This window comes from Gopherus flavomarginatus, chromosome 5 (genome assembly GCF_025201925.1).
Source record: "Gopherus flavomarginatus isolate rGopFla2 chromosome 5, rGopFla2.mat.asm, whole genome shotgun sequence".
NCBI classification, from domain to species: domain Eukaryota; kingdom Metazoa; phylum Chordata; order Testudines; family Testudinidae; genus Gopherus; species Gopherus flavomarginatus.
Window position 1 is genome coordinate 47,495,067 of NC_066621.1, and position 19,789 is coordinate 47,514,855.

The 19,789-nt window shown below is 44.1% G+C and overlaps 1 protein-coding gene across 5 annotated transcripts in view; it reads left to right on the forward strand.

The window, feature by feature from the left end:
- Window positions 1-19,789, forward strand: part of TSPAN4 (tetraspanin 4) — a 689,771-nt gene that overhangs the window by 112,782 nt on the left and 557,200 nt on the right. For all 5 annotated transcript variants that reach the window (XM_050952934.1, XM_050952936.1, XM_050952935.1 and 2 more), the window contains one exon: window positions 16,633-16,721. In XM_050952934.1, the coding sequence (XP_050808891.1) occupies window positions 16,633-16,721 (89 nt within the window). The remainder of the gene's footprint in view (window positions 1-16,632; window positions 16,722-19,789) is intronic.

Sequence of the window (19,789 nt, forward strand, 5' to 3'; positions counted from 1 at the left end):
AGATGCATGAGAAACAACCCATAATTTAGGGGTCAGAAGGTAGTTGCGTAAGTCTGGTTTCCTGCTCTGCTCAGCCTGAGAGTAACTCTTAGCAGATCACTCTTTACAGCCTTTCCTGAGGGAGTAACTTCCTTCAGCCAGATCCCAGTCCTCGTCTGACTTCCTGTGGTAGATATTCTGCTCCTACTTCCTGTCAACTGTGAGTCTTGATCTGTACTGTCCAGCTCTACCATTCACGCTCTGTTCTGTTTTTTATATCTGATTATTCTCAATTTGCTTCTGCCTTAAAGCCATGATCCAGCAAAGCACTTACGCACATGCTTAACTTTTAAGCATATCGGTTGTCCCACTGAAGTCAACATCACTTCTCAGAAAGTTTTAAGCATATACTTAAACACATTGCTGGCTTAACACTTTACGCTGTAAACTCTTTGCAGCAGAGCCCTGTTAAGAGTTTAGCAGCAGATCAGCCACAGCACAGTACTATGTGCACTTACGGCACTGTATAGATTGATATTTTCACACAGCAGCTACTTGGATTCTAGGTAAATGCAAAGAAGAAGTTATGTTGATACCACAATTCACCACTACAGAATACAGAAGCATGTTCCTCTCACTGCTCCTTTATAATAATAAAAATGCTCTCTTCTTGTTATGCATGAAGGCTCTCGCTCAGGACAATATTTATGCAGGTACTTAAGTACTATCTCGAGCAGAAGTGCATTCTTGAATTGAGTACTTGATCTCTGTACTGATTCCCATGCTTTTTCTCTTGTCTCCTATGCCGCAGAAACTGAAGTATGCTGGATGATCTGAATTCATTCTTATACAGTCATTTCAGCAGCTCCCCCCATCCCTGTAAGACACAAAGGCATTTTGTTTTCAGTATAGCTGCATGTGCAGGTTTTCAAAAGCTGGCATTAAGCCAAGCCTTCTGGGAAGTGTTTGCAGGACTGCACGATGCTAGCTGTACAAAGTTAGTTATTAACAATCGTATCAAGAAGGCTCAACCTGGGGAACTGTTTCGGAACAGGGAGAGAGTGAGGCAGGCTGAAGGTAAAATGGAGATGAAAAGGAAAGTGGCAGAAGTTGCTGGGGTGGGATAACTGTGTTGTTGGGACCACACCAATGTCCAGGAGTTAGCAAGAAACATGCTGTCAAGCGATGGAACTATTAAAATACCAACAGACCCGGAAGTGACCCTTAACCTTCCTGTTTAATCTCCTCTCACAGTGGCATTTCCTTAGTCAGCATCTGTGTGATTGTAAAATGCCCTGATCAGCCCCGCCCACATCTTCCTCCACTCCCCACCGCCGCAGATGAAAGGCAACAGGGAAATGCAACACTTTATTTAATTGAGATTGTTTTGAGAGATCAATCCCTCTACCTTGGTATGTGGCTCTGTGTCGTCATCAGTGACAAGTACTATTGTCATCTCCTCCTTTCAGTTATGATCCCCCAGAAGGGATCCTTTTTGCCATAGCTAGGGGCCTACCAAATTCAGGGTCCATTTTGATCAATTTCATAGTCATAGGATTTTAAAAATTGTAAATTTTTAAATTTCAGCTGTTTAAATCTGAAATTTCACGGTGTTGTAATTGTAGGGGTCCTGACCGAAAACGGAGTTGTGGGGGGTTGCAAGGTTATTGTAGGGGGGGTTGTGGTACTGGCACCTTTACTTCTGACTGCTTCTGGCAGTGGCACTGCTTTCCAAGCTGGGTGGCCGGAGAGCGGTGGCTGCTGGCTGGAAGCCTGACTCTGAAGGCAGAGCTGCCACCAGCAGCAGCGCAGAAGTAAGGATGGCGTGGTGTGGTATTGCCACCATTACTTCTGCACTGCTGCCTGCAGAGCTGGGCTCTCAGTCAACATCCACCACTCTCCAGCCGCCCAGTTCTGAAGGCAGCAGCACAGAAGAAAGAGTGGCATGGTATGGTATTGCCACCCTTACTTCAGTGCTGTTGCTGGCAGGGTGCTGCCTTCAGAGCTGGGCACCTGGCCAACAGCTGCCCAGCTCTGAAGGCACTGCAGAGGTAAGGGTGGAAATACCGTGACGCCCCTGAAATAACCTTGTGACCCCCTGCAACTCCCTTTTGGGTCACGATTCCCAGTTTGGGCAACATTGGTCTCCCCTGTGAAATCTGTATAATATAGGGCAAAAGCACACACAAGACTGGATTTCACGGGGGTGGGGGGCAGATTTCATGGTCCATGATGTATTTTTCGTAGCCATGAATTTGGTGGGACCCTAGTCATAGCCTCTTAGAGTGGAGTCCTGCTTCTCTTTCCCCTCCCTCTGTTCATTTACAACTGATTAACTAGCTTACTGTCCCACTCTCAAGACAAGACAGACAAAGGAAGTATTATTACCCCCACCTTAGATGTGGGAACTGAGGTTCAGAGAGATTAAGGACTTGATTCTTTCTTCTTTAGGCTGCTGAAATTCAGGGTAAAACTTCCAAAAGCACCTCGGGATTTAAGGACTTAAGCTCTTAGGGTTACTCAGATGCTTTTGGAAATTTTACTCTGTTCCTAAGTGACTTGTCCAAGTTTGCACAGAGACTCTGGGGTAGAGCCAGGAACTGAACCTTGCTCTCCTGAATCCGACTCTGGTGCCTTAAGCCTAAGCCCCACCTTCCTCTCTGCACTGATGCTTTGAGACCAGCTCCATAGCACTAGCCCAGCTTCCATGTGTGATTTAAGAGACTATGTTTGGTTTTCTTTGGGTTTAGTGGGGGCAATTGCCGCATTAAAGCAGATCCGCGATGTTTTCCACTGGAGTGGAATGACATGGCTGCCCACAATGGCAGGTGATGGTCCATACGGTCACGTATTATTCTGTGGTTGCTGATAGAGACCAAAATGCTTCCTTGGACTTTCTAAGTACACATGGTTGGGAAATGTTTGTTATTGATTCTGTCTGGAAGATGATAGTCTAATTTGTACAGAGCCCTGAATAAATTCCTTGTTATCCTTCTCAGCCATCTGTAAAATGAGAGTCATCCCTCTTGTCACAGCCAAAAGAGAGTGTTTCCTAAGGCATACCACATATTTACAGGACTTGAGGGGGGATTGTAACAAGATGACTAATTCTGGGGAGGTACTGTAGCCTGAGGAATAACTGAATGGCTTAAGGAGGTAGCCAGGAGTAATCTAAAACTGGAGTGTGCTCTTCAAAAAGAAGACACAAGTCCTGAGGGTTTGCAGCAACGCCTGGTGGCAGTGATTAGCGGAAAGCAGTCTAAAATGGCATCTGTCAGACTGTTACTAGTCTGGTGGTGGCTAATGCTGCTTTTGCCCAGTGAAGAGGTTACAGGGAGGTGAGTATTAGTTTCTCACAGGGCTACAGTAGGAGATTGTGAATAAATCAGATTGTTCAGTGAGAGCCTCAGTAGCCTGCGTAAATAAAACAGCTGTGCAAAATCACCATGAAAATGTATCCGCTCAGGCAGGAATCTACTTTTCGACTCTTTAAGGCCTGACCTGTTGCTCATTTAAGTCAATGGGAAGATGCTAACTGACTTCAGTGAGCTTTAGGTCAGGCCCTTAGGCAAAGTGTCATTATTATCCTGTCTGTCAACATTTCATTGGCCCTAGGAAAAAAGAACCAAGTCAGACTGCTGCAGGAGACCTTCAGAGCTTGGTTTATAAAGAGGCTGAGTGCCCGTATCTACCATTGATTTTAGTGGGCATTGTGGGTATTCAGCACTTCTGATAATCTGTCCCTATTTCTTATTCATGAGTAGTTCTGCGTTATAGCCCCAGTACAGGTCTCATAGGTAAGTTTTACATTGCACCATTGCTACGGTTACCAGGTTAACTGCACCTCTGACCCCTCCGGGTCTCTGAGTGCACCTCCCTTCAGTTCTTGGCCTTGCACTGTCACCTGTCTTGTGATGAAACGCATGATTCTCCCACTCAGACTGTATCCTGGGTTGCAGTTCCCTGTGTATCAGCTGTAATTATCTCAACAGGTTTGACTTGCGTTCAGTGCCTGCAGGTCTGTTCTCTTTGGGAGCAATAACTGTGTTAAGTAGCAATTAAACAAAAAAGTCTTGTTTATTTAGAACAAAAGCATGCAGGAGAAGACCGACTTTAAAACAATGAAACTGCCTATATGCATGCCTGCATCTCCATAAGGCTTGCCATTCCCTTCAGACTCCTTGTGTCGTCCCTTTTGGTGTCAGTCTGTCCCCTAGAAAGCGCCTGGCAATTAACCCTCCTACCTCTACTTTTCCTAAGAGGGGATGCAACTGTTTCCTGGCAAAACAAGGTTTGTATCTTTCTTGGAGACAGGATAAAAGATCTTGGGAACTAATAGCTCTTTCCCCATTGTTCTTCAAATGTGTGCCAGAGGTTGCTTATCTAGGGAGCTTGTATTGCTTTCCTGCTTGTTTTTCCTGTGGGTTCCTATTAAGTTAGATCAAGATACTCATCCAGGAAATTCTAATACTCACTATAGCTATGCAGGTTTCACAGTAGCAGCTGTGTTAATCTGTATCCGCAAAAAGAACAGGAGTACTTGTGGCACCTTAGGGACTAATGAATTTATTTGAGCATCAGCTTTCATGGGCTACAGCTCACTTCATTGGATGCACGCAGTGGAAAATACAGTAGAGAACATGAAACAATGAGTGTTACCATATACACTATAAGGAGAGTGATCAGTTAAGGCGAGCTATTATAAGCAGGAGAGAAAAAAAACTGTTTGTAGTGGTAATGAAAATGGCCCATTTCCAGCCAGTGACAAGAAGATGTGAGGAACAGTGTGTGTGTGGGGGGGGGGGGGGGGGGGAATTAGCATGGAGAAATAGTTTTTACTTTGTGTAATGGCCTATCCACTCCCAGTTTTTATTCAAGCCTAATTTAATGCAGTTACTTTACCTCACTGACCAGGCTGCATGCAGAATCCATACCATTGTTTCACAGCAGGATTTTCAATATATTTCATAGCAGCCAGTCCCAACGGTATTCATGCAATTATTACATAGCAGTATTCTTAGATTATAACATAGCTGCTCCATGTCAGTCGCACTGTTCATCTTACAATGCATGCCAGAACTGCAGCATCGTACGGTGATTCTGGTCAGGAAAGAGAATTTCATAAGGCTCCGTGTTATTACAAATAGGTGTCTGATGTGTGATAGGTCATCACTCTGTCGTGCAGGGGTCCACGTGCAGGCCCATTTACTCTCTGAGCAGGAGAGCATCATGTAAGTGTCTCAGTTTTGGAGTGAAAGGACCTCCTTTTTGCTTTGCTTTTGTTACTGTGGCAACTTCTGCTGGCTGGTTTTGGTGAGAAGCAGGACTTCCAAAGCTGCCTTAAACTGGCAGGTGCTGCCTCAGCGCCGGCCTGCTTACAGGAAGGGGCAGGGATAGAACAATCATTGCCTTGCCACCTCTTGTGCTCTGGCAAAAATGTGGCAGGGCAGTTCACCACTGTTGCATCTGGCTTTTGCTCGTGTGGATGCACTCAGGGCAGTAGCTATTCTCAGTGGAAGGTGAAAAGTCTATAAGAGTAAAAATGTGGCCTGTGCTAATACTGGGAAGTTAAACACTTAGGGTATGTCTACCCTGGCAAGTTTCTGCACCACAAGTTATACCATTTGTATTAAAATGCTGGAATTAAACCTCCGTTGTGTGTCCACACTCTGCTCCTTGTGATGCTGGAATGCATACACATTAGCAGCTCTTGCAACAGCAAAGACACCAGTGCATTGTGGTAGCTATCCCACTGTGCAAGTGGCTGCAGGGTGCTTTGGGAAGGGTTTGCAATGCGTTGTGGGAGAGGCACAGTGTCACATGATGCAACTTTCCCAGTGCCATTGTTCCATGGGCATCCTACTACATTGCCAGTTGCTTTTCAACTAAAGTGTGTGTGGGGGGGGGGGAGAGTGTGTGTGTGTGTGTGGAGGTAGGGAGAGAGTGTGTTTTGGGGACAGGGTGTGTCAGCATGCTGTCTTGTAAGTTCATGCAGCATCAGGAAGCAACCAGTCCTGAGCCAGGGGGAGGGGAAAACCCCGACATCAGCCCACGCTTCCCTCTCTGGGCTCTCTACACAGCTCTCTCTCTCTCTTTCTCTTGCACACGCACACTCACACTCACCTCTGTGTTCAACAGCAGGGGAATTCCACATGAATGGTTTGCTTTGTGTCCCAGAGCAGATCAGCGCAGCACCCAAGGGCTGTCAGAAACAGTGCTTTGAAAGGGGAGGGGCACATGTCTCCAGGGCAACCGAGTTGAAAAAATGAGTAGAGCGGTCACTTGAGGCATTATGCGGCAGCTCCGGAGGCCAGTTACAGCGCAGAAAGCAATCGAGTGTCTACACCGGCAATAGAGCACTGGAGCCTCTGCGCAATAGTCTTACAACTCTTGTCGAGGTGGCTTTTTGCAGCGCTGCAGCTGAGGAGTTTCTGCGCACAGAGTGGCTTGGCAGTGTGTACACGTCTGCAGTTTGAGCACAAAAAGCTGCTTTACTGCACAGAAACTTGCCAGTGTAAACAAGCCCTAAATCATTAACCAGCTTCCTAAGTGCTGTATGCGATTGCCTAGTTAGCGTGTTGTGTTGAATGACACAAGGAAACTAGGTGGCTGTGATTGTAGGACTGGAAGTCACTGTGGTGAAGGTGGGCTGCTTTCCCTCTCTTCCCTCCATCAGTGCCCCAAATTATACATGTTCCTGACTGCATGTGAATTGCACCTAACCTACTTTTCTCTTGTGTAGTGTTGTGCAACAGAGCCGGCTGCACTCTGGTACCTAATAAGAGCCTGGTACTTTACTGTAATGGAATGAGAGAGCAGCTGCCTACACACTTCTCTTGTGGGCTCTAGCTGTCAATCTCCTTGTTTCATGAACACCAGTGCTCACAAGGCATAGACAGGGAAATGTCAATTAAAGACACAAGTGGGAGGCGGTTCTCGGTTTGAAAGCGCAAATTTATTTTCCTTGGGGTGATGAACGATTCCTGGGACACCAATGTGTACCCTGTGTGTGATGTGCAGAACTTGCCAGCTGCCATTCAGTTGAGTTTGCAAGGCCTGAGTTACATTTTGAGTTTCTCTGTGTTTCTATCTGAAGCCAAAAATGAGCCTAGATTAACATAGAAAGTCTGGAAAACTTGATAATGCTTCTGGCAAACCAGAAAAGTAAACATAAATATGATAGATTTTTTTTTTTGTTAAGGCCAGAAAGGGCCACTCTGATTTGCTGCCATAGAATATCATACAGCAGTTCCTGCACTGAGCTCAACCATTTGTGGTTGAACTAGCTGAGAATAAGGATGGTTGTTGGTTAGAATGCTAACCTGAGATTTGGGAGACCTGGGATCAGTCCCTTGTTCTGTCCCCAGACTTCCTGTGTGACCTTGGGTAAATCAGTCTCCCTCTGCCTTAGCTCCCCATTTGTAATATAGGGATAATAATACTTTCCTACCTCATTCATTGGTTATCTGTCAGTGGTTAATTACCTTCCTTGTTAAAATTTGTGACTTATTTCCACTTATTGACCCAAGTTTGGAATGGCCGTATGAATCATGAGTGTGAAAGTTATGAGTGAGTTGTGCTGGTCATCATCTCAAACGAATGCCAATATAACTATTATCCCACACCACACTGTCAAGTTTTGTTTATGCCACGTGTTCAGGACAGACCATTTGTATTGGTGCTGTTTTTCATATTCCTCAGCCAGTAAGGCCAGGCTCTCTTAATGCTGTGAAGCTAACTGTACATGGCAGGAGGCGAGAGAAATAACTAAAAATGTTTAGAAACTTCTAAAAATGATCTAGAGCAACTTGCTCTGATTGTTAAGGTCACTTAACAATCCCTGGCCCCCAAATGGCTCCTTCCTCCCTGTTGCCCACACCAATCTCCATGGTTTTCTGACATTCTTCACTGGATGAGGGGTGGTGGGTGGAAACTCAAGCACCCCAGTGAAAAACAAAGGCTCATACAGATGGGATGAAACATAATAAATGCCTCAAAGCCTAAGCTGAGGCTGTATTCCAGACCAAGAGAACCTTCCTATCAGCCTCCATTGAAATTGCCACATTCAATCCCAAGGAGCTGTCCAGGGAGATTAAAATACTTTCAACTCCAAGTGTCTACAGTCTGCATCAGAACTGAGCACCAACCACTGCAAAGAACTGTCATCTTAATTTGTTGAGGAGATCACATATGTTCGTGAGGCCTTCTCAGATGACATAGGTCTGCTCTGCTTATACCTACCCACTCACCAACCAACAGCTGACCTGCATTCACAGAGTTCTGTAAATTCACTCATCAAGGAGTTCTGAACACCTCAAAGGAGTCTTGACACAAGGTTTGTGAATCTGACCCAGGCCCTTCCTTGCTTTTGAAAGAGAGTCATGAACAATTGGTGCTACTCCTGACTGAAACAGTCAATGTATCCTTCACTTCCTCATTCACACTGAAGAAAACTACGCTGGGTACATCAGAACTAGCCAAGTACCACCCAGTATCAAACCTCCCTTTCCTGAGCAAATTCAGAGAGAAGCAAGCTAGCCAAAGGCCAACTACATGCTCATCTAATTGAAGCTAATATTCTAGAACTGGCACAATCTGGATTCAGCTTAGTACATGGAACTGAAGCCGCTTTGGTGGCACTGATGGATGATCTCCTCCTGTCAATGGATAGAGTATAGACCTCTGTGCAAACATTTAAGACTGTTGGCCATGAGGTACTGCTGTCTCACTTGAGTGAAGTGGCAGGGGTCCATGGTACTGTGCTAAATTGGTTCAAGTCCTTCCTGGAGGGAACTCTTCCAATGAATAATGGTGGGAAACTTCACCTCAACCATTAGATTACTCACTTGTGGATTCCCCTGATGATCAATTATTTCTCCAGCTGTTTGCAATGTAGCCATGAGATGAACTTGTCAGACAATATGGACTTGAAGTACCATCAATATGCAGATGTCAGAGCTCTACTTATCCTTGTTCACATATGATCATACCAGTACCACCAAGATGGCCCTGTGCTTGAATAAGATCGGCTGATGGATGAACAGCAGCTGGCTGAAGCTGGACCAGAACAAAATGGAAGTGACGTTGGTGAGTAAAGGGAAGTGTTTTGAAGAGTTTGCAACCATGGTGCAGTCTTCTTTGGTTGAAGATACGCACTCACAATTCAGTTCTGTCCACAGTTTAGTGGTACTCTTGAATTACTTGTCGATGCTAAGCTTTCACAAAGCAGGATCCCTGAGTAATGTGTTCCATCATCTCCTGTCCACTAGGAGACTCCATCCCATCCTGGTGGATGATTACATGGCCTTGGTTAATCATGCCTTCGTCACCTCTTGGCTGGACTACAGCATTGCACTATACTTGGGTATGAAGCCTTCAGCTCTTGAAAACTTCTTCTAGTACAGAACGCTGCAGTGCATCTTCTCACAAAACACAGGCTACTGCAAGCTCATTCAATTTCTCTTCTAAACTGGCTTCCCATAGAATTTCAAATTAAGTTCAAGGTCTCAGTCCTTATCTTTAAGGCATACCATGGTCTGGGGCTCTAAAAGATTGATGAAAGCTGCAGGCTGAAGATTGTGGTCAACATCTCATGCTCCTCTAGTACACTGGACACTGGAGCCTTCTACAATAAAGGTAAAACTTTTTTTTCTGTGGAAGAGAACTTTCTCAGGGGCTGGTCCAAGACTGTGGAATGAACACCACCAGGAACTCAGGTCTATCACAAACTGTACCACCTTCCACTTCAAGTGCAAAGTGCTTTGTTTGACCTGCCTTCTTTAACTGAAAAGTTCTTTAACTGAACACACGTCTCCCTCTGAGGAAATGATGGGAGAACAAACACATGATAGATGTTAGTCATGTTGCTTAGTGGACTACTGGAAGGCACTCTGATTCTATGATGGTAAGGGTGTTACAACACATATATAGAACAGATTAGATATCTCATAATTTGCCAAGTCTATCACTCTCTGTTCTGGGTCAACTGCTTTTGAATAAACGGCAGCACTAGTCTATTCAGTTGCTTCATCACACTATAGTGACAGAACCAAGACTAGGAGAAGAATGTTGTCCAGTGACCATAGTCACTTTCATTTGCAGTTTTGTGGATTTTGCACAAGAATATAGCATCCTAATGAGCTAATAGCTAAGTGAGCCAGTGTTTGTCATGATGACAGGTTTCAGAGTGGTTGCTGTGTTAGTCTGTATCAGCAAAAACAACGAGGAGCCACAAGGACTCCTCGGTGTTTGTCATGTTATTGGGGATGTAGTTATGAACGGTCGAAGCCTTGCCAGATCTACTGTTCACCAAGGGGTTGATCCACCACTCACCGAAATCAATGGAAATCCTTCTGTTGACTTCAAGGGACATTGGACTGGGCCCCACTTTTCCCACTGTGATTTGCAGAATGGACATACAGTGCGGCTGGTTACTCAGTGCAAATTAATAACTGAGCCTTCAGCTGCCCTTGCACTAGTTCCATGAAAGCTCAGACCCACTACTCCAGTTGCTAACAACAGTACCCCTGTGTATAGCAGAAGATCCTGGGGTTCTTAGTCATGAAGTCTGAAGTTCAAAAACAGTTCAGTGTCCTTTGGAGACAGTGCTGAGGCAGATGTTGATGAAATCGGGCAGTTTCCGCAGGTGAGGATGGGATATGAAAGGCAGAGAGTTCCGGAAGTGTTGGAATCGGTGAAAGATGAGGGAGCATCAATGCTGAAGATGGGAGAACCAAAGAGAATACTTCAAGTGCTGAAGCAGAAGCAGATGTCAATGGGAGATAGCTTGTCTATTAAGATGCCAGTTCTGTAGCACCTGTTGATGGGACAGTTTCATCAGGCAGTGAAGTGTTGCATGTCTTAACCTTCTGTTAGGGTAAGGTAATGTTTTGTAGCATTCAATGTGAACTGAAGGAAAATAATTTGAAATAAACAGGCTGGAACCAATTGAATTCTCACTTGAAAAAATATACAGGCAACAAGCAAAATGTCCCTTTAAAAAAATCTGTTTAGTTTGTTGGTATTATTCCCCTTTTAAAAAAATCTTGTTAACACATCTGTTTTTATTTTCCTCTGAGCTCCACATTCAGCAGGACGTCCCAGAATGGACTTTCCCATGTGCCTTTCTTTGTGCATATCTCTGGCTACTGAATCCCCTGCAGAGACACAAGGGGGGAGATGACCAGATTTGCCCAGATGTGCTAATAAAAACCTGTTCAATCAGCATGTCAGGCGCAGAGTTACAACCATGATTGTGATGGTAGGAAAGTGGAAGGCAAACTGAACTATGTCACTTGGAACTGATTAAGGCAATTGTGTCTAATCTGGCGGTGAGAGGTAGCCACCTGCCTACCTTCCAGGATCATCACTCTGAGTGCGTGCGCACATAGAGGACTTAATAATGCCACTCACCAGCTTGTCTGGGAGGAATGGAGCCTTTTTTAATGGCCTCTGGCAGTAGACCTTGTCTTCTGGCTAATAGAAGGCTGGTAAATGTCAAACCCTGTGTGTATGTCAGATCCTGGGAAGGAACATTGCTTTACGATGGCTTCTGCCAAGATATGCTCAGTGAAGCAGTAGGTCAGCACTCCAGCCTTTCCCCTCCTGCCAGGGTCACAGCTATATCTATTAGGTGATCTCATCCCACTCAGGAATGTATTTCTGCATCAGAAAGTCTCCACCCAGTTGGGTGCAACTTACTGTATATTTTCCTGAGAGGCCCGGAACTGTAATCATAGGGTGGGTGCGGTTATTTTCTGGTCAAGATTGGGATGCATTGCCAGAGCTGTGTTTATGGGAGTCTAGCACAACATCAGCGCACATTAGTCAAAACCGACAAGTGCAAAGTTCTTCACTCAGGAAGGAAAAGTCAAATGCATAGCTGCTAATATGGCTGCTAATAATTGGCTAGGTGGTAGTACTGCTGGAAAGGATCCGCCGGTTATAGAGGAGCACAAACTGAATATGAGTCAACAGTGTGATGCAGCTGCAAATGCATAGCTGCTAATATGGCTGCTAATAATTGGCTAGGTGGTAGTACTGCTGGAAAGGATCTGCGGGTTATAGAGGAGCACAAACTGAATATGAGTCAACAGTGTGATGCAGCTGCAAAAAAAGGCTACTATCATTCTGGGGTTTATTAAGAGGAGTGTCATATGTAAGACATGAGAGAGAATTGTCCTGCTCTACTTGACACTGGAGTACTGTGTCCAATTCTGGGTGCCACATCTTAGGAAAGATGTGGACAAATTGGAGAAAGATTGAAAAAACCTGGGTCTGTTTAGTCTTCAGAATAGAAGACTGAGTGGGGAACTGATAAGTCTTCAAATATGTTAAACGGTTTAACAGAGAAGATGGTTATCATTTTTTTTTCCATACACACTGAAGGTAAAACCAGAAGTAGTTGGCTGAATCTGCAGAAGAGGAGATTGAGAGGTTAGATATTAGGAAAAGCTTTTAACTGTAAGGTAATTGAGCTCTGGAATTAGGCTTCCAAGGGAGGTTATGAAATCCTCATCATTGGAGGTGTTTAAGAACAGGCTGGACAAACACCTGTCAGGGATGGTGTTGGTGTGGCTCTGCTACAGTGCAGGGGGTTGGACGTGATGTTTTCTAGTGGTCTCTTCCAATCCTACATTTCTATGATTCTATGCCTCTGTTTTCATAACACCCGCTTTTAAACATTCCAGAAAGCAGCAACAATGATGCTGGGGAAATGTAAGCCGTGTTGCAGGTGGAAACCAGATTCCTTACCCCAGACATAGAGAAACAAAATGCAGGTTCTGACAACCAAGGTTTTGGAAGAGGGAGAGGGGGATGGGAGGGATTCACACTACCTGTCTTTCTAGTTCAAGGTGTCCTGGTTCTAGAGAATTGGTCTGTCAGTGACGTGTCTGTAATCAGCCATTTTGAATTAAGGTTCTTGTGCTCAGTTTGCTATCTCACTCCAGGATGCAATTCCTCCACTCAAGATCATGTCAGTGAATAGGCTAAGTAACTGTGAAGTGAGCCAGAAGAAATCTGCTAAAGAGTTAGAAATTGTCAGAGGTTTTCCATTACAGTGACTGTAGTGCACTGGAGTGCGACTGTATCTTCAGTGCACACCGGAGGAAGAACAGGGAACATTTAAAACAGTCCAGAATCACTGGAAAACAATAAAATAAAACACACGACTGGTCTGTAAAGTAAGATATATGGTATTAATGAGTTATGAGAGAAACTCTGTAGTATTAATTTGAGGCATTGTGTAGTTCGTTCTTATTACTATTAGTAGAAGCATTAAAGTAGCACAGAGTCCCTATTATGTTAGCCAACTGTACAAACACATAGTAAGAGGCAATCCGTGCCCCAAAGAGCTTACAGTCTTAAGAGGCAAGACTGACAAAACATGGGAGGGGAAACAGAGGCATAGGAAGGTGAAGGGTCTTATCCAAGATCTCACAGCAAATCATTTCCATAGCCAGGAAAAAACCCTCAGGTCTCCTGAGCAATTTACTATATGGACTTCAGTGGTCTTACACCTGTATGATGGTAGATTTGGGCCCAATGTGTGTGAGAGCTGATTCCTTGAGAGATCGGTCATAGGTTTGCCACCATTCAGGGTGTGGGGGCAGATGATGGGAGCCCTGTATCTTCAGTTTGTTTTTTAATAAATAAATAAAAGCAAGGGAGAGGAAATCAGAAATCACTTCATCCATGAATCCTGTGACACTGCCCTTGCCTTGGGAGATGTGTTTCTGGTCAAGAGGGAGAATAGACAGCTCTCTGAAGCCATTATTTAGCTCCACTTGTTTCAGTCACTGCTCATCTCTCTGATTCTCCATGTCAAAAACCTCCACTCCCTGTCGCCCCCCCACCCCAAATCAGAGATACAGACTTCAGTGCTGAGCCTTGAAGCCGCATATCAAGCCAAATCCATGTCAATCCAGAGGAACAAAACCCACATCAGCTGACTTACTCCAGCTGTCTAAAATGTTGAGAAAAGAGAGATCCTTTCTAGTCCTTATCACACAGGCGCCTAACTCATTCTTTCCCAGACAGTGAATTTGATTTTAGTGGAGGACTCTCTGTTATGACTCAGGCAGGCTTAAAAACTAGGGCTTGGTGTTCAGCTTCCTTCTGCCTTAAAAGGTGTTGCTGCTCCTGGTATTTTGTCAATGTAAGATTTTTTTTTCTTTTAAAGACTTTTAAAAACTGTCAGACAGCTATATCTGCTCAAGAAACACTTGGTGTCAACTTCACTCATTCTCAGTTTAAAAATAAAGCAACCTTTATGGAAAGTATTACTGATTCTCCTCAGGGCCAGGTAGCTTTATGTGCCAGTGAAATGTCAGACAGAAACATTCCTTCATCTAGCAAGGATCTCCGTTGTCTTGCCTGATTTCCTTTATGCTAGATTTGGGGCCCATCTGGAAATTACTGGCATTCAGCACCTGGAGCCACTAGCTATAAATGTGAGTTAAAGTATGGTAAACCAATCTGAGTGGTGGTGACAGACTGACTATGTCCTGAACAAACCTTATGGAATTAAGGTAAAGTTTGCTGAATTCAGTTAAACCTTATCGCATTAAGGTTAATACCTTTTGGGTAGATAGTATTAAAACACGATTGTGTATGTGTTATTGTGGCATTGTGTGTACCTTTTCTGCTAGGGAAGGGGGATACTAATGTACTTCCTCTGTTGTCAATCCTTTGAAGCCATCCCCCTGGAGAAGTATACATATATTAGTTCAAACTGGAGTCTCTAGGAACCATTGGACAACGAAAGGGTTTTTAGATAAATAGCCTGGTTTTAAATTGTCTCAGAGCCTTCCTCCTGATCCAGCAAATGGACAGGACTACTGGGTAGGGTTGGAAGGTCTGGGTGCTTGTTCTGAGCTGAAACTGTGATAAACTGGTAACCCCCTGGGTTGAGGGTTTGAAGGACTGTTCCTGATGGAATCCATCGTAGCACTGGGGGTTAACACTGCTAATTTTATTAGCATGCAGGCAGGTTCTTTTATTGTTTTTAATGTTTTCTCTGTCATGCTTTTTACCCTAAGAATAAAGTAGGCTTGCATAGGAAGTGCTGTTGTACTGTTATAACTGTAGAAGTTATAGTTGTTAGGCATCTCTAAGGCCAAAACAAGAAGGTTCTGTTTGGGCAGCCTGTCTCTAGTGGGGATAACATAGTGTAGTCAAGGAACTGTACAGCTTGGAAATACTCCGGTCAGAAGGGGGAGGGAGCAGGACTCCATCAAAGAGGGGCAACAACTGGGATCTGGAAGCCTGAGTGTAGGTGCCCTGGCTGATCCCTGAGGGGAAATAAAGGTCTCGTTACCCTGAACTGTGACAGTGGTTTGCAAGCCAACCATCTTTCAAATGAGATGTTAAACCAAGATTCTGACTGCTGGTGGTGAGTGAAGATGTTGTGGTACTTTCCCAGGAGTTGTCATGTTAACTCTGACGATCTGGCAAAATTACTGCTAGGATGATTGGATTGTGCTTAACTAAATCCCTTTGCATTTCTATATGGATAGAGCACACTTCTTTGCTAGGGCCACATCTGTGCTGGCAACACAGTATTCACCACCTGTGGTAGCAATGGTGGAAGTTGTAGTGTAGGAAGCAGAGCTTGGGTACTGTTAGTGAGTCCTGTCTACGCTACAGCTTCTGTTGTTGCTACCATAGGTGGAACTGTTGGTGAGTTATGTATCTGATTTTTGCCAGGGTAGAGACAGCCTTCCTTCCTTAAACTGTGGTGCAGGGTTGCTGTACAATAGCTGTCATGTTCCATACAGAGGATGTCTATATTTTGCTAAGGTATGAACTGATTACAGTAGAACCTATTCTCCACTTCACAAGCTTAATCCACTGAGGTTTATAAAACCCTTTGAGCAACTCAGATGAGAAGTCTTAGAAAAACTTCAAATTATTACTGTTTTGGCCATGATCATTCTCTTCATGGAGCATATTTGCACAATTGGGTTTCTCTTGTTGGGTTTCCTACGTATTATTCACTGGGACCAATAGCAGCTTGCATCTTGGAAGGATGGCAAACCTCAGTTACTACTTCTATAATTCTGGGGTGTGAGATCTGTCTGGAGTTGCTGCCGCTCCCCTACTCGTCCCAACCTCACATTTCCACAGCAGTTTTCTTATTTTATGTACAAATTTGCGTAGACAAGAAGATCTTTCCTTGTCTGATAATGAGCAGGAAAGCAACCAGGGAAGTCCTCCCCTCCATCTGGTCACTCTAGGGTGACTTTTACAGTATGAATTTTGCTCTCAGTAATTTATTTTGATACCAAGCTTTTATTGAGGTTTTAACTATGTGGATAGGAACAAAGATGAGGGGTTGGCGGCTGTGGAGTAGGGTTCTAGGCAGTACTTAATTTGTGCCATGGCTTGCCAGGGCTGAGCCCTGGCACCACTAGGTTTGGCAGTACATAACTCCAACAGCTCAGGGCTTGTGGCATCAGTCATAAAAGTAAAGAAACTGTTCGAATCGCAGTACATCTTTCATTACAGATTAAGCACTGGTGATAGGGTTCTAAAAGTGACTGGACTGAAAAGAAATCACCTCTCTCTTGCACTTCCTGCATTCTTAAAGTGTCTTCTGAGTCATCATCTGTTTAGTTTACTGATAGATGTGTTGGTTGTTTGTTTTTACAGTGGCAGCACTGAAAATCCGTTATTGCTGTGGGAGATCAAGGCTCCATTCTGGTCCATCTTGTGTGTCATTAGCAAAACTGCCAGCCACGGTAAGTTTCTGCACTTAGAATCCTTTTTGGTGAGGCCGCGTGACCCAGAAAGTGTCTTTGTGAAAACCACCTCTTGGTTATTCCACATTTATGCTCCATTAATTGATTTTCTACATGAGAAATTGTTCAGTTTGCCAGTCCCAAACCCAATGGCTATATATATATATTTTTTTTTTGGTGAATGTGAGTGCTGGAAGCTCAGCATACCTGGAATGGTCAAGTGACATTGTCTTCTGACCATAACCACACTTTAAATTGAGGCCAATTCAGTGTGTGAATATTTGATCCTTCTCTTGCTAGCAAAATCCAGCATCAGATATATCTTTCATCTTGAGTCATGCCATTTATCCTTTGCATTGAGATGCATTTCATTTGAATCATGAAGGAGAAGGAAACATTGGTGGGGAGAGTGGGGATCAGAACCCTGTAGTGAGAGATGATTCCTTTAGATGCTTTGAAAGCGAACTGGACCAAGCACTCTGGAATATAGTATAGGGTAACAGTCCAGCACTAGCAGTTGAGCAGATTAGATGCTTTGATAGGCCTTTTGCATCTGTAATTTGTGTAGTTCTATTAATGCTTTTGAAACTGATGGCTGGGATTGTCAAAGGCGCTTAGGGGTGTTAGGTGGTTCAGTGTGGGTTGGGTGCCTAATTCACTCCTTCAGGCCCTTTTGAAAATCCAAGCTAAAAATACTCTGAAGAAAACATTTCCCCCTTCCAGTCTCAGTACAAACTTTCCATTGACTTTTCTGTGAATCTTCTGCTGTCCTTCATCAATAATTCAACAGAACATGTTCACCTGATCGTGGAGTTTGAATACATTTTTAAAGTAGAGTGAAATAAGTATTTGCAACAGTGCTCCTCTTTTCCGTGAAATGAGATGCCTGCATCTGATCTGTCATTCCAATCTGGAGAGCTTAATGTATCTGTGGGGTGTGTGTGTGTGTGTGTGTGTATATGTTGGGCACATATGGAGAGAGTGGTGGTGCTGGAGTCCTGGAATGAGTCTTGTTTTAAGGAGGACCTGAGAGCCCCACAGACATGAGATGGAATTTTTAATGGTGCTGAGGGAATTTTAATCTAATCTGAATTTCAGTGGGATTTGGGTGCTGAGCCTGCATTGTCCTTGTCGGGTCAGGGCCAAGAGAAGCAAACAATCTATGTTCAGACTGCTGTTCAGCTTTCCTTATGTAAATATAATACAACGGACGAGAATGGGAGAATGAACAAGTAGGACTGTTAAAAAGCCAAGAAACTTCAGTTAAAAGGATTTGACATAAGAGCATGGATGCAGTATGTCTTCCTAGCCTTTGTTGGTATTGCGAATACATAAATAATATATGAATTGGGAAATAACAGAAGATAACCCTTGCAAGCTGCTATCATATCCTGCAAAGAGCGAGCGAGCTTGCAAATTACATGACAGATGATGGTGCTGTACCTGCCACAAAGGCAGCATTGAGCAAAAGTGATTACTTTAATTAAAAATAATTAAAACAGCGGCTCAAAGTCAAAGAAAACTCAGCTACCCAGCTTGAAGGCTAGGTCCAAATGCCACATGCAGAACGCTAAGCCGTATATTTGAAGTTTTAGGAATGCTGATCAAGGCTATGGCTGCACGTTGTATCAGTGCTGTTCTTCCCAGTCAGAATTACTGGGATTTCTGAGCTCTTTGGATACTGTGGTTCCTTTTCTTTTGCAAGCTGGAATGTAGATATCACTTGAAAAATAGGAGTGGTGGAATGTAGGAATCTACAGTGCAGCACTTGGAGCCAGCTAGCTGGGCATTGCATTTCCTTTGATTTCGTATTGAACGTAAGTAATTGCTTTATTCACAGAAAGTGTAAAAAGGAGGCTCAGTCTGTGTGACTGATGAAATATGCTTCTGAGATCCTCTACTATGTATAGAATCTGAGTTCACTCTGCCTTTTCAGGAGACAGCGGCATCTTGTCATGGATGTTTCCTTTTGTTTCTCCCCATTACTTTCACAGACTGAAGCCTTTGCCTGTAGAGAATTCACTTTATAAGCAGACTTCAGTGTAGATTATGAGCTTAGGCCAGGTGCGCCCCAAGATGAGACACCAAGGGTATGAGTGAGACCGATCCTCTGTTAACTGATAGACCACATCACCTGGGGCAGAGGCTTCCTGACTTTTATGTGGCCAGTTCCTTGGCTCATTTTAATCAGTGTCACGTCACAGGCTGCAGTTTACACAATCTGAGGATCTGGCCCATAACATTTAGCTGCACAGCACTATTTCAAAGAGCATTCAGATTAGATTCTGAGTGTTTTTATTTACAAATAGCCGGAAATGTCAGGGATTAGCACTGTAAACCAGCTGATGGTTTTCACTCCCTGCAAACTAAAATCCTATAGCTTTTTTTTGACATTGACCTGTATGATTTCTCATGTGGACTGCAACATCAATCCCACATATTCATCTTTGATCTTAAATCTCTCTTCTGAGACTGTATTCAGAATCCCTTCCTCCTTTGGTCCTTAGATGCACCAGGATTGTTTAGGAATTGGGAGACCCTGCTGTTGTCACCAAAGGCATCTCCGTGTGCATCTGTCAAAACTAACTTGGGACAAAGTGTGGCTTTGTGGGAGGTGAGCATCAAAGTCTTGTCTACATTACAGTATTTCACCTTTGCACCCCCCTAGTAGGCCTGTAACACACCACCCAAAGTCACTTCCCACCTGGGGAGAGTTCCTCTGGGCAGTTTTCACATACTCCTTAGATGCTTTTGGGAGCAGTGGGTGCTATTTGGGGTTCTCTGCTCTGTGTCCCCGTCAGGTTCCCTGATTGTTCCTTTGAGCTCATTCCATTTCTGTTTTTCTCATTTATTGCCCCACAAATTCTTTTGTGGCCTTGGTTTAATGGTTCCTCCCCCTTTGTTGAGGGTGTGGGCCTATAGTTATCGGTGGGCCCAAGCCCAACTGCCCCAGTACCCACAATAGATAGCCACCATGCAGAGGTATTCACAACTTCATTGGGATTGCACTTGCTCTGAACAAGGCTCACTCGTGCAGCAATCTGCGCTTGTGCAGTGCTAAAGTAGAC